The following is a 13,522-nucleotide window of genomic DNA, read 5'->3' on the forward strand; positions in this document are numbered from 1 at the left end:
TATCATGATGTGTCTTTTGTCTATCGAAGAATCTCTTTCTAGCATCGACATATATCCTTACAACAAATCTTGGTTTGTGCGTTGTGCCACAAGTTTGAAATGAAAATTGATAGAACGATATACAACAGTATACTGTAAAAATACCCATTCGAAAATATAGTTAGGCCAACCATCCAAGCCCGAGCACTTAACTTCTTTGTAGAGGCCCAAATATCTATCTAGTCCAACTATATTACGGGTGGTGCTTCATAATTTTTTTATTTTTTTTTATTTTTTTTTACTAACTAAAAAAGTTCCGGAGCTAATCCCATACATTCTCTCAGACCCGAGAGCAGAACATGTAATATGATCTCATCTCAAACGCTACGCAAATTAGTGACCTCTTATCTTTGCTAGAAATTTTTACCAATTGAGCTATTAACACCTGGTTTACACTATCTTGTTAAGAAAGTTAAACTTATTAAATTGCTAATATTAACATCTTTTCTTGTGTTTTCGACTCTTCGTGGATTAATAATCACTTTATTCGGTCCTATGTGTGTGCTATATTTGACGAAAACTTTGTTTTCAATTGCTAAATTACTGAAAAAAGAAACCATACGTTGAGATATTGACGAATAAGTTTTGTATATAGCAACTAGCAAGACATCTACATAGACTCTAATTGAAGAAGAGAATGAATGTACAGAAACACCCAAAAATTTTAAAACTAATTTTATCATATATAACGGAACATATATCATAATTTATCAATTATATAAGATGTCGACAAATTAAAAGAATAACAAATATTAGAATTTAGTTTTACTCATAAAAAGTTGACAAAAAAAATGTTTTACTCATAAAAAAATAAAAATAAAGACTAATACACTCACGTTAGTCAAATCTTAATCTAAACCAAAGTGTTTATTAATGAAAACAAAAGATTTTGCTGTAGGCTTTTTCAATAAATGTCGCTGACCACACATGTGTTGGGGGGGGGCCTTTAATAATTCGGCCCAATACAAACTTAACGTGACGACAGTTCACCAATGCCCACGTGTACACTCAGATTAGGGTTTTTTCTCACATCATCTCTTACGTACACATATAAAAGGCCGCCGCTCAATCTTCTTTTTCAGGTTCCTCCAGATCTGGGAATCCAGCTCGGCTGCCCTTATCATGTATTTTCACACTTCTCTTTCTCCTAATCATTATGGATCTGTGTGAGAATCGTTTCTGAATATCATTTTCCTGTTTGGGGATTTTTGGGATGAAACATGGTTTTGAAATCATTTTCCTTTTTGGATTCTTGTTTTTTTATTTTGGATTATTTGTTTAGAACTCTCATGTTTGAAATAAGCTCGTATATAAAGATAGATTGTTAGTATAAAACTTTGATCTAATACATTATTGATTATTTGGTGGATTTTTTTCGATTGTACGAAATATCAATAAGTATTAGAACAAAGTTTTATACTGACAGTTTAATCTTATTGAATGGGTGATCTTCGACAAAGTTTTATACTGATAGTCTTCGATTTTGCTATCACCATCAAGTTATTATCTAGACACAATGAAAATCAATCTAGATGTAAATAGATTGCTCATTTTCTACTCTATATAAGTTCTTCTTACAATAAAGAGTAGTTGTAATGGGGAGAGGTGGTCTTGTCTGTAAGGATATTGAACCTGAGAATAGAGTGGCTTAATTTGCAAACAGATGAATTTGCAGCCATGAAGATCATATATGCCCTTACTACTTTTCCTTCCTAGAATCTATCAACCTTTCCTAGCTGCAATCTTTTTATATTCCCTCTACCAAATCTTCGTTTTGTGAGATTCTTCTTCCATCCAACTCAATTCATAGTACAATTTTAATTGTGCAGCTCCAATTGGTAAAATGAATCAAATCAATTTGCCATTCCAAGTTGGTCAAATTGTCGAGGCAAAATCCTTTATCATAGGATACCGCGGAGCTTGGTTCCGATGCAAGGTAATGCGGTTATCAAAACTTAAATATAGATTGATTTGAACATACCTATTGGAACACAAAGACATGTTCAAGAATTTTAACATTGTAAACATTTCTTGAGCTAACAAGATTTTATCTTGTGTAATTCATGAGAAGACATCATTTTTGATTGTGCACTTAAGTTTCTTTGGTAGACACACTTAGCCATTTTCCGTTCCATGTTGATATCTTTCAAGGATTTTTAACATTTTCAAGGTTTATCTTTTCATTGATTGATGTGAACATGTATTTACTTGGGTGATGTGAACATGTATTTACTTGGGTGATGTGAACATAGACAATGTAACCAATCTTTCTAAATTGCGATAGGTGTTGTTTGGATTTTGTCCAAAGGTGTTGTTTGGATTTTGTCCAAAGGTGTTGTTTGGATTTTGTCCAAACATGCACAATCATGATAAGTCACCATCTTTATTGTGCACTTAAGTTTGTTTGTTAGCCACACCTTGCCATTTTTTGTTCCATGTCGATATCTTAGAAAATTTCATTTAACATCTTCAAGGGCTCTTTCATTGTTTGATGTGAACATAGACAATGTAACCAAACTTTCTAATATGTGACAAGTTTGTTTGGATTTTGACCAAACATGCACATTTGCCTAAAACTATTGATCTTTAAGAAGAGTTATGGAGTAGTGTGGAGTATACATTTTGTGTTTAGTTTGCATTTTTCTAGTGAGTTTAGATGGAATTTTGATCATCATGTACTACATCCAATTCTTCTTAAACCCTTTACTCTTTCATCTTTACTTTTACAAAAAAGATCTGGTTCCTTTTATTCATTTATAAGTTTTTTTAATAATTCAACTGGGCCAGAGAATGGCCCATTTCTCTTTGTCTTTTTGTTTTGATCAAATTCTTTCTAATACCCTTTTGAACCCAAAGGAAACAATCTTCTCACCTTTTTAGGGGTGTCTTATATGCCACTTGACCAAGTAACTTTTGGTCTAGTGGCATAATTTCGCAGCTCACAAGTCTTTGATGTTTTAGAGAGAATGTAGCGACTTTTCGGGTTTTGAATAGAGAGTTCATGTTTGGGCATGCCATGTCCATCTAGCTAGAAGAACAATCTTGATGAACATTTGATGATAACATAAATATCATTTATGCTTTTTGTAATCTCTTGATTAAACATACCAATTCTCTTTTTCATGTTTTGCCTTGCCATGTCCATGTGGGTTAACATAGTAGCGATATATATCTTTTACTCTAGCTGTCCATGAAAGATTGGTGTCTTATTGTGTCTTTCCATGCATCTTTTGATGTTAGCCAAGCAACATTTACAAACTTAAACTCTTCAATTCCCTTGGGAGCTTTAACATTTTTTAAAACTTGATAGCTCTTTAGACTTTCTTCTGCTGTTCTAATTCAGATCATGAACTCTCCTCTTCCTTAGTATCACTCTTATCACTGTCAAGGGATTCACCATTTTCAGTTTTTTTATCTCCACATAAATCTGTGTTTCCATGCTTCTTTGAGTTCTAATTCCATCATCTCCGTTTTTTTTTGTCTCATCATCTCTGTTTTGTTTTCCAGATCTTTGTAGCTTTCATTCTCTTGAATGCATGCACTCACAAGTTTATGTAGTAGACTTTTCAGATAGAATAAACTATAAAAACTTTATGATTGTTATCTAGAATTCATCTTCACGTTGTCATACTAGAGATGCTTTTTTCTGTTATTAGACATAAACAGTTTAAACTAATGTAAATTTCAACTCTTTTGTTTTTAAATGAGTTATTAGATATTGGATATAACCAACGAAAATGGAGAACTAAGGTATAAGCTAAAGTATCTTGATTTTCCAGACGAAAGTGAGTTTAATCCTCCATTGTTATGTAATTTTTTTGGTTTCACTCTGTATCAGTATTTGTTTAGCTTGACACTCTTTTGTACATTATAAATGTTTCAGAGGTAGATAATGCGCTAGTCTTTGAAACGCCTGAAGGGGAAACAGAGAGTCACCTAATGGTTCGTCCCAAATATCCGCCACATTACCATGAAAGCGATTACCTTAATCTCAAGGGTGACGACACAGAACCTCTCGTCGTCGTTCATGATTCTTGGAAAGCTGGAGATTTAGTTGATTGGTGGAAAGAGAAAGTTTTCTGGTCTGGAGAAATTGTGGCGATGAAGGGTAAGAAATTTTGTCAGGTATGATACAAGTTGCTATTGTGAAGTTTGTTATTGTTCTTTAGTTTATGCTTTTATTCTTTAGGTTTTGTAAGGAGTGTAAAGTAACGTACATATGAGTTTAGAAAAGCTTAAATTCCACAATTCTTTATTTCCTTCGTTTCAGAGACTAAATGAAACTGCCAATAATAATCTTTTTTTTTTTTTTTTTGCAGATTGAGTTGCTTCCTGAACCAGAGGGTGAAGGAGAGATTTATCAATGTTTGTTTAAAAATTTGCGTCCACGGTTGGATTGGTCTGTCGAAGATGGCTGGAAAGTTCCTAGTACTGTGGTTAGTTCCATTTCATATATGTGATATTGTATTTTTTTTTGAGATTTATCTACTAAGCAAAACCTCAGTTTACTCATGCTCTGAATAGTTTCTGAAAGCACTGTTTCTGAATTTGGTATCCTCATTTTCCATTGTTGCTCACCTTGTTACATGTTAATGTTGTAGGATGGGCAGAAGTGTGCTAAGCTTGTGAAACTTAAGAATGAAGGTTAGATTTTATATCTAAAGGAACGTTTTTTTGTCTAATGGTTACTTTGTTACTGAATTTATTTGGTTTTCTTGGACATATGGAACATCAGATGAAGAAATTGAAGATGTTTGCGAAACCGAAGAAGAGCAAACAAAGAACGACACACAAGAAGATAAAGGCGATGGAAGTCTTAAACTAAACATCATGGAATCAGATTCCATTGAAGCTCCTATTCTGGACTTGGAAGAGCTTATTGTTCGACTTGGGTGGCTAAAAGCCAAATTGAATCCGGATCTTGGAGAAGGTGCAAAAACTTATTGGAAGTATGAAGATCACCGCCCCTCTTCATCGGGAAGGTGAGTTCATAATCGTAATATGTGATATATCCAATCTGAATTAGCAATATTTGATCTTAGACTTGCAAACCATGCTTGTCAAGTATGTTGTAGTCTCATTCTTTATTTTTTTTTTATTCAGAAGAAACTGAAGTTGTTAATGAAGAAAGAGGTTTTCCGGAAGATGAAGAATGGAGGAGTAAAACAGGAAAGAGACGTATGCAAGTAAGAGAAGCCAAGTATATGAGTAGGTTTTGTGCAAGTAAGAGAAGACAAGTATATGAGTAGGTTTTGTGCAAGTAAGAGAAGCCAAGTGTATGAGTAGGTTGATATAATGAAGGTGCAAGATACCTTAGAATGCTTTAAAACTAGTTTCGAGTTTTGTACATGTTTTAGCTGCTTGACCTATTGTAACTGCTTCGTAAACTATTGACCTTGTTTCCTTTGATTCTTAGAGATCACTGTTACTAACCGTAGAGGTTTGAACAACATCTTAAAGTACTTTGAATCGAAATCTTACCCCTTTGGACAGTTCACTTTGTCGTCCTCAACCGTGATGAGGTATTGTGACCGATTGGCAGACTTTCCGCCAACATGAAACTAAGAAAAAGAGATGTGAAAACTTCGAGCTTCTTTCTTTATTGTAGTAAGCTTTAAAAACCAGTTTACCGATCCTATAAATCATCAAGTGATCTTTCCATGTGTTTTTTTTCTCACACGCACAGTTCTGGCAATTATTTCTAAGAATGTCACCCATCTTGAAACTACTCCAACATAAATATGTTTAACTGTGGATATCTCTCAAGATGTTTAATGATATTTGATCAAAAAGATAAGTGCACTTTATGACATATGTGACCAAATCAATTTGGTGAAAATGTCTGCAACCTATCTAAGCTTTTTGTATAAGTAGGAATGATGATGCCAAACTCAACTGTCTTGCGGATATGATAACAATCCACTTCAATATGATTTATATGCTCATGAAAAACAGTTGGAAGCAATGTGCATTACATCCTGGTCGTCATAATGCATAGTGATTGGTTGAGATCCAGAAGCAACGCATTAATCCAAATGAGCTCATATGTTGTATTCAATATAGCTCTATATTCAATTTTTGCACTCGACCTTGAAACCACCTTTTGCTTCTTACTCTTTCAAGTGACAAGGTTCCCACCATTAAACATAAAGTAAGCGGTTTCACTAAGAAGATCAAGTATGTACTTTCTTTGGGACAAGAAGAGTCTTTCCAAAGAAAGGACATATTTTATGCCAAGAGAGTACTTTAGTTCACCTAATGACGTAGAGGAAGTAACGATATGCTGCATAACCTAAGTCTTTAATTTCAAAAGCAAATAATAAGAAAGAAAATTGTATTTTAAATATCTTCCTTATCATCCCTAGAGATGATATAGCTGATATTATCACCAACATAGATAAGAACAACAACAATACTTGTTTCCTCTAAATTGTGAAAAGTGAATGATCAGCTTATGACCTTTTAAATCTACGACCAAGAACAGTCTAACTCAGCTTATATATATGATGCAAAGCACGAGGAAATCGCTTTATATCATAAATAGGTAAGCATATTAGAAGACAAAAACAGAGGATGCATAATATAACTTGCAACTGTTCAAAAACAAAACATTTTTTTAATCAAAATCATAGAGTATTAGTTACATTTTAAGATCAAAACAGTAAAACTAAAAAGGGATTGCAATTGTCTATGGAACAAGACACTGTGTACTGATCGAGAAAATGAGAAACTAGGTCGAGAGAGACCAGAGAGAGAGAGAGTCATGTAATAACTAATAACTATAAAACGATAAAGGACTCACCGGAACGTGAGAGAAACTTTGTCTATCTCCGAAATTTTCACAAAGATTCTAGGGAAAGTTAAGAGATGTGAATCTCCGGTAGGAGAGTACTGGTTTGGGATATAATCTTCACGGCTTCACCTCCTGTTGTTTTATCAGATCGTTAGAGATCGAGAACTTTGATCGCCTGAAATCCGATTATGGACTCAGGAAGACTTTGAGTTTCGGCCGGAAAATTGAAACCCTAAAGTTTTTTTTTTCGTTTTCGAGAGAGTAAACCCTAATAACCTAAACTCTGTTTCGTAAATCTCTTGCTTGGAAAACAAGTTATGTTTATTCCATCTTACCTATTTTTGTGCGGTCGACATAGCATTCCAATATCCTCGTATTTTCCAAAATATTATCTCTTAAACAAACAAGATTTTGATTCTTTTTAAGGAAGATTTTTGTAAGTCTTTGAAACCCACGCATTAACCTTTTGTTGTAGGAAAAAAAAAGATCTTTGCCAATTTTGAGAATTTTTTTTCTTTAAACACAAAGAGCCAAAGTACCTTATCCATCCATACGCCTCAAACAAAACCGACATCGTTTCAAGTAGAGGACAAGAATCTCTTATCAACATGACTATACCATAAGAGCAACAAAGAGAAAAACAAAAGCTATCTAGAGGTTAGAGCAATGGCAGCTGTGAACTGCCACTTCTTTAACCTACCACGACATCTCAAACCTTCAAGGCCTTCTTTTACCTGCTCCGCTTCTCAACCTTCACAAAACAACATAAAGGTAATCACATCATCCTCATCGAGTTTGCCACACAATGTAGCTTTGATATGATCATGCTACTATCAGGTTATCATAAATGGAGCTGCAAAGGAAATAGGAAGAGCGGCTGTGGTTGCTGTGACTAAGGCCAGGGGAATGGAGTTAGCTGGTGCTGTCGATAACCATTTTCTTGGCGAAGATATTGGCTTGGTGACTTAACTTAAAACCCATCTCAATATTATTCCAACTGGTTGATTTTGACTCCCTAACTCTAATGTTCTTGAATAGCTTTGTGACATGGAGGAGCCTTTAGAGATACCTGTAGTGAGTGATCTAACAATGGTCTTAGGCTCAATATCTCAGGTTCCCATTATTCCAAAACCCCTCCTTCTCTCTGTTTCCGTCAGATTTAAGTTTTACTGAACAACCTAAACGGAAATATTGTTGGTAGGGAAAAGAAGTTGGAGTTGTGATCGACTTTACAGACCCATCAACAGTGTATGAGAATGTAAAACAGGTAAATTTTTATCAACCTCCATAAATCCACTACTATGGAAAAATCAGAGAACTATCAACAGTGTTAATGATTTCTGAATATATATATATATATCAAGGCAACGGCATTTGGAATGAAGAGTGTGGTGTATGTACCTCGGATTAAGCCAGAGACAGTATCTGCTTTATCTGCACTATGTGACAAGGCCACCATGGTGAGCACAGGGTGAGATACTCGCAGAAAGTTTATTATGTTTCCTTTCTTTGTGAGGTTGAGTCAGTCCTGAAACAACACTTGTTAGACGAGAGATGGGCCGGTTTAATATAATTTCCTCTCTGCTTGTGTTATAGGGATGCCTTGTAGCACCAACTCTATCCATAGGATCTATACTACTCCAACAGGCTGTGATCATGGCCTCCTTCCACTACAACAATGTAGAACTCGTGGAGTCAAGGCCTAATGCCGCGGTATGACAAAAAAAAAATCAATTTAGATTTCCTAGAATTGAAACTTTTCGAATGATGATCAAGACTAAATAAGGCATATAAGACTTCAAAGAGGCTAGTTACAAAAGACACATAGAGCTTGTGCATATAGAGCATTTCCAAGCTATACCTTTGGCATACCATTTGCATGAACCAACCAAGGTATATATAATGAGATAGTCATCTATGGAAAATACTCATATGCAGCAGTTGACATTGATTCACAAGATGTGACTCAAAATATACCTATGAAATGCAGGATCTTCCTTCTCCAGAAGCTATCCAAATTGCAAACAACATATCAAATCTTGGTCAGATTTACAACAGAGAGGATAGTTCAACAGATGTTAAGGTAAAGCCTGAATAAGATTGCAGAAAATATTGTCAGAAAGGCTAACTAAGATAGACCAGTTAAAATCCTGTACATATAACATATTATATACATAACAGAGCCGTGTTTTCCTCAAATTTCCAGGCAAGAGGTCAAGTAATTGGAGAAGACGGGGTTCGTGTTCACAGTATGGTTCTACCGGGACTACCATCTAGTACACAAGTCTACTTCTCAAGTCCAGGAGATGTAATTATCAATACTGCAATCTATTTCAAAATCTAACTGAATATTAGATCCTCAATTTTAGAAATCAGGCTTAATAGCTCAGTGGAAATCTTATAATAAACTTGAAACTACTGTACACAGGTTTACACTGTTAAACACGACATAATTGACGTAAGGTCCCTAATGCCTGGCCTACTCCTAGCTATCAGAAAGGTGGTACGCCTCAAGGTAACAACAAAACAGGCAAGAATTATCCATCCATTGATGTCTTACTGTTATCTAACTACTTGCTGTATTCTCGTTTTATTTTACAGAATCTGATTTACGGCCTTGAGAAATTCCTGTAGGAACTGAAGTGTCTCGCCAGTCATCAATCAAGATATGAGTCAAAAATTAAAATTATCATGAATACCTTATGTCATCCTGCAAGTCATATGAAGGAAAAAACATTAAGTTTAGAAATAGGTTGATATTTTCTTTCATGATGATAAGAGATTTCATTTTTAAGGTGAGAATAGAAACAAAGTCAGACTGAGAAAAAAAACTGTTATATTACAAATAGCTTCACGGAAAAATAGATGTTCCATGCTTTTGGTTATGTACTTATGTACATCAGTGTATTTTGTAAATTTCATTTCAAAGGTAATTTTGTATATTGCCAGTGCTACGTAGTTTTACCCACAAGGATCATGACATCATGAAGTTTTACAGATAACTTAGTAAAAGGAACTAAATGCCTCGCTCTCGTCCATTTAACGTTCTATCAAAACATCCATATACATATACAGATTGACCAGTAAAGAATCATAAATCAGTGATGAAAGTCTGTCATATTTGTGATACACTATGACAACTTTACTAAAACCCACACCAAGAGAAAAAAATTGAAGCAAGCAATCGTATTTCCTTTTGATCCATGGGAACAATCTAACCTCTGAATTTATCAGCCATAGCTCCAATCCAGGCTCTATCTTTATCGCTATATGCATATCCAGCAGTAGAAGCGACCAGCAAAAACCCGTCCATTTTCTTCGGTTCATTTATATCTTGTACAAGAGGTTGTACAAAAAGAGAACGTGTCCCATCGGGAAGAATATCCCAAGATGCAGCAGAACCTAAAATCAAACTGAAAGTTAAGATATTTCATCACCACAAAGAAAATTGTCTTTCCGCAGCCCAAATGAGTTACATTTCAAGCATTCAGGTATACAATGGATCAACTCGGCTGAACAAATTTAAGGTTGTACAACTAAAGAAAACGAAATACCTTCATACTGAGGGAAATAAAGGGTCTCCTTCACATCAGCCAAGCCAATTTCATCTACCTTTTTCTTGAACCAGTCATGTAACTGAGCCTTTGACATCTGATCTGGACAATTCCAGTACCCACGAACACAAAGCTCACCTTGAACCGATATCAACTGAACCAAAAACAGTGATTTTCAGTAGAACAGAGAAGTAAGAACACAACAAAGCAGATCAAAGATCAAACCCTCATCCAAGACAGAAACACCATACCACAGCTATAGTACTTGTATTCCTCAACAAAACATAAGTTGCCCATGCTAAATCCTCCTTCAAAGAATCTCCGATATTTGATGATATTACAAAAACTTGCTCTCCCTCTTCAGGTAGAGTTCTCTGCTCCACTACAGAACCCTAAACACACAACCCATCAACAGCAATATAAGTAAACAGAAACAGCATACTTCATCTTCTTCACTCAAGATGTATTATGATTTTACCTTGAGGAATTTTCCAATGTAAGGTAAAGCTACTGAGAATGCAGCAAGTGATATCCCCAACGCTTCTGATCTCTATCACCAAGAAATTCACAAAAATGATAAAAAGTTCATAGCTTTAATAGCAAAAAAACACTACTAAACAACTGCTACTAATTACCAATTGAGGTTCACTGACTGGACCAGAAGCTGAGAAGTGGTTAAGAAGAAGAAGTGATCCAAACCCGTACCCGAGCCATCTCGGTAGATAAGATTCGTCTAGCCCAGGAATCCCTAAGAAATGCAGACACAATCCGATTCTGAATACATCTCACAAATGCTTGAAGAAAAATCTGAACTTTCAACAAGAAAAGGAAGACCCTTTACCAAAAGTGAAACGAAGAACAGAGAGATTGAGTTGTTGTTGATCAGAAGCTTTTGATTGTAGAGAATCGTTCTCTGTACGAGCGAAGATTCGTGTAGACCTCGAGGAGATATGGGCGCGAGGTTGCGGCGCGAAGCTTGGATTGAACGGGAAATTACAAATTCGAATACTCATCTCTCTCACAGATATGTTCGAGTCTCATCATTGCTTCTGTATCCGCCATTGATGACTTCTCGAAGAACCTCTGCGTAGTAGGATAGGCCCACCAATGTCAGGCCCAATAATTGATAAGATTGACCCATTAAGAACAAGCCCAATCATTAATGGTCAAAGCAAAAAAGAGAGTGAAAATAATTTACTAATCAACCTCACAAAAGTATCTTTTCACATTTTTCTATTGTTACTTACAATATTACGAAACTTATGAATCACATATGTATATACTGTTCACATTTTTACATTCTCGATTTAACATTACACATTTGCATAAAAACTAATACAAAATTTGCACATTTTATACATACATATATTGACAAAAAAATATCCTAAAACCTATAACATATCAAATTATAAAAAAATAAAAAATTAATCGAAAAATGTATATTTCCCTCTATACTCAAATGGACATATGATCACACAATCTAAACATAACCCACCTTTGGTATGTGTACAATCTATCTGGAGCATAGAGAACTTGACCCAAACCGGTGAGTTCTCATTCTCTACGACGAAGTCACCCACGTGGTGATAAACCCACCTGCCCGATTCGTCCAGATGTCGTTCCGACATAGCGCATTGGCCGTCTGATGTAGACAACTGAAACCTGACCGGTTTGGTGTCCCAACCATGAACTTGGTCCAAATTACATGTTTTCCTCCCACACTTTCTAATAGGTTTGCCTAGTTGTATCTTGAAAAGTATACTGTATCTCCCGGGTGCGAATTCGAATCTTATGTTTCCAACTGCTTCTAACCACCATATTTGTCTGAGATAAGCTATTGATCCAAATCTGTAGGAACAAAATGAAAATCATCGTAAGAACTTTAATGATATAATCATAATGCGAAAGAGTTGGTCCAATTAGAGATAATGTGGATAAGCGCTACAACTTTTAAGTTATATCTATAGAATAGGTCACTTAATCATGATATATCACAAGTGGATTAGGAAATATTCGATCTCATCTAATAGACAAGTTATAAATAAGTATGTACTTTTCTTTATTTGGTCTTATTTGTAAGCAGCACTAATAAAAAAAAATTGTGTTAACAATGAGGCCTACTAATGATAGATACTTATACAAATCTATAATAAATATATTTATTTTATAGTAATATAGTGGAGTTAATGATTATATGTATATTTTTATATCATACATTCATACTTGTTCCTATTTTTTTCCAAATTATATATATTGATATGATATGATGAGAAATAGTATATAATATATATAAAGATAGTTGTGGGGAAATTTTTATATTTAATTTTAAAAACGATTGTTGAAAGAAAGCCATCCAATTATTGATATGATCGAGCAAATTTGGGATAAGAGAAAATGACATATCCGTCGACGACGACCCAAAACTTTCCCCTATTCACTAAACAAACCAACTCTTTTGAGCTTATCTAATAGATTCTATATGTATATATATCACCTGTAAAATTTACAACTATATACAATGTATAACGTCATTATACATTTCGTATACGTATTGATAAATATCTTTCTATCCAATATATTTAGACAGAAACAAAAAACAAAAGATAACATCACTTGAACATGATTAAAATTTCAATATGTCAGCAAATTAGTTATAAGAAAGTTTCTGATATACTTTGATCTAAAAGCAAGTACAGAAATAGACTTTTTATGAGTTATAAGTTTTTCGACGTAGCTAGGAAGAGTGTGTGAATACGAAATGTGTAATCATCAACTTTGACCAAAGGTCATTGCACGTTTTCTATAATTTTTGTGTAGCCAATTATAACATTGTCATTTCTTGTTTATATTATCCAATGATTAGCTTCGAAAGAGAAACCAAAATATGTTGACAAAGTCACAATTAATTATATATAATCAAATCCAAATCATTAGCGAGAGAGTTTTAGTTTTTAAGCAACCAAAATAGTAAAAAGATAATGAAAGATTCATTCAACAAGAAGAGGAACCTGGATTCGTCGGAAGAGATAAGTTCCCAATATCGACGATCATCAATGCCTGTAATGTTCATTGCCTTTGGTGATATTGCCAAACACACTTTGCCACTTCTCTTGTCCAACCATGCTTCCTTTATCAT

At 34.6% G+C, this 13,522-nt stretch overlaps 4 protein-coding genes across 11 annotated transcripts; 2 read left to right on the forward strand and 2 right to left on the reverse strand.

Moving 5' to 3' along the window:
* Positions 1-1,118: 1,118 nt before the first annotated feature.
* Positions 1,119-5,491, forward strand: LOC17875216. Of its 2 annotated transcripts, XM_006280885.2 has the most exons (8): positions 1,119-1,163; positions 1,869-1,975; positions 3,755-3,824; positions 3,923-4,164; positions 4,359-4,475; positions 4,641-4,683; positions 4,775-5,021; positions 5,143-5,491. In XM_006280885.2, exons 2-8 carry the CDS (start codon positions 1,883-1,885, stop codon positions 5,150-5,152), a joined length of 822 nt encoding a protein of 273 aa, XP_006280947.1. In that variant the 5' UTR covers positions 1,119-1,163; positions 1,869-1,882; the 3' UTR covers positions 5,153-5,491. The 2 variants fall into 2 exon arrangements, with proteins under 2 accessions (XP_006280947.1, XP_023633605.1); XM_023777837.1 differs by lacking the exons at positions 1,119-1,163; positions 3,755-3,824 and having other exon boundaries at positions 1,885-1,975.
* Positions 5,492-7,331: 1,840 nt separating this feature from the next.
* Positions 7,332-9,772, forward strand: LOC17876084 (dihydrodipicolinate reductase-like protein CRR1, chloroplastic). The gene is made up of 10 exons (XM_006280825.2): positions 7,332-7,603; positions 7,670-7,792; positions 7,871-7,945; positions 8,034-8,099; positions 8,197-8,292; positions 8,429-8,545; positions 8,823-8,915; positions 9,039-9,140; positions 9,261-9,347; positions 9,434-9,772. The coding sequence occupies exons 1-10, from the start codon at positions 7,499-7,501 to the stop codon at positions 9,464-9,466; spliced, it is 897 nt and encodes a 298-aa protein (XP_006280887.1). The 5' UTR covers positions 7,332-7,498; the 3' UTR covers positions 9,467-9,772.
* Positions 7,499-11,435, reverse strand: LOC17876997 (protein COFACTOR ASSEMBLY OF COMPLEX C SUBUNIT B CCB2, chloroplastic). Of its 7 annotated transcripts, XR_002834775.1 has the most exons (10): positions 11,228-11,434; positions 11,022-11,134; positions 10,865-10,936; positions 10,638-10,778; positions 10,387-10,540; positions 10,052-10,234; positions 9,532-9,542; positions 8,810-8,841; positions 8,234-8,502; positions 7,499-7,583 (listed from the first exon to the last, which is right to left on the reverse strand). XR_002834775.1 is itself a non-coding variant. In XM_023786683.1 (8 exons), exons 1-7 carry the CDS (start codon positions 11,397-11,399, stop codon positions 8,810-8,812), a joined length of 867 nt encoding a protein of 288 aa, XP_023642451.1. In that variant the 5' UTR covers positions 11,400-11,435; the 3' UTR covers positions 8,444-8,534. The 7 variants fall into 7 exon arrangements, 5 of the variants coding, with proteins under 5 accessions (XP_023642451.1, XP_023642446.1, XP_023642462.1 ...); XR_002834774.1 differs by lacking the exon at positions 9,532-9,542 and having other exon boundaries at positions 11,228-11,435; XM_023786683.1 differs by lacking the exons at positions 7,499-7,583; positions 9,532-9,542 and having other exon boundaries at positions 8,444-8,534; positions 11,228-11,435.
* A 231-nt stretch (positions 11,436-11,666) lies between these two features.
* On the reverse strand, positions 11,667-13,522 carry LOC17874783 (F-box protein PP2-A14). The gene is made up of 2 exons (XM_006281112.2): positions 13,395-13,522; positions 11,667-12,234 (listed from the first exon to the last, which is right to left on the reverse strand). Exons 1-2 carry the CDS (start codon positions 13,520-13,522, stop codon positions 11,811-11,813), a joined length of 552 nt encoding a protein of 183 aa, XP_006281174.1. The 3' UTR covers positions 11,667-11,810.

This window comes from Capsella rubella, unplaced genomic scaffold (genome assembly GCF_000375325.1).
Source record: "Capsella rubella cultivar Monte Gargano unplaced genomic scaffold, Caprub1_0 scaffold_8, whole genome shotgun sequence".
NCBI classification, from domain to species: domain Eukaryota; kingdom Viridiplantae; phylum Streptophyta; class Magnoliopsida; order Brassicales; family Brassicaceae; genus Capsella; species Capsella rubella.

What these genes read in the sequence shown, in the direction of transcription:
- LOC17875216 (XM_006280885.2), top strand. Translation starts at nt 1,883, where the DNA reads ATGAATCAAATCAATTTGCCATTCCAAGTTGGTCAAATTGTCGAGGCA. An exon ending in TCTTGATTTTCCAGACGAAA is followed by an intron (nt 3,825 to 3,922) that starts GTGAGTTTAATC and finishes TAAATGTTTCAG; the next exon opens with AGGTAGATAATGCGCTAGTC. An exon ending in GGAAAGTTCCTAGTACTGTG is followed by an intron (nt 4,476 to 4,640) that starts GTTAGTTCCATT and finishes TTAATGTTGTAG; the next exon opens with GATGGGCAGAAGTGTGCTAA.
- LOC17876084 (XM_006280825.2), top strand. Translation starts at nt 7,499, where the DNA reads ATGGCAGCTGTGAACTGCCACTTCTTTAACCTACCACGACATCTCAAA. An exon ending in ATAGTTCAACAGATGTTAAG is followed by an intron (nt 8,916 to 9,038) that starts GTAAAGCCTGAA and finishes TCAAATTTCCAG; the next exon opens with GCAAGAGGTCAAGTAATTGG. An exon ending in ACTTCTCAAGTCCAGGAGAT is followed by an intron (nt 9,141 to 9,260) that starts GTAATTATCAAT and finishes TACTGTACACAG; the next exon opens with GTTTACACTGTTAAACACGA.
- LOC17876997 (XM_023786678.1), bottom strand. Translation starts at nt 11,399, where the DNA reads ATGAGTATTCGAATTTGTAATTTCCCGTTCAATCCAAGCTTCGCGCCG. An exon ending in CAGTCAGTGAACCTCAATTG is followed by an intron (nt 10,937 to 11,021) that starts GTAATTAGTAGC and finishes TCTTGGTGATAG; the next exon opens with AGATCAGAAGCGTTGGGGAT. An exon ending in ACATTGGAAAATTCCTCAAG is followed by an intron (nt 10,779 to 10,864) that starts GTAAAATCATAA and finishes TTGTGTGTTTAG; the next exon opens with GGTTCTGTAGTGGAGCAGAG.
- LOC17874783 (XM_006281112.2), bottom strand. Translation starts at nt 13,522, where the DNA reads ATGATAAAGGAAGCATGGTTGGACAAGAGAAGTGGCAAAGTGTGTTTG. An exon ending in ATCTCTTCCGACGAATCCAG is followed by an intron (nt 12,235 to 13,394) that starts GTTCCTCTTCTT and finishes TTGTTCCTACAG; the next exon opens with ATTTGGATCAATAGCTTATC.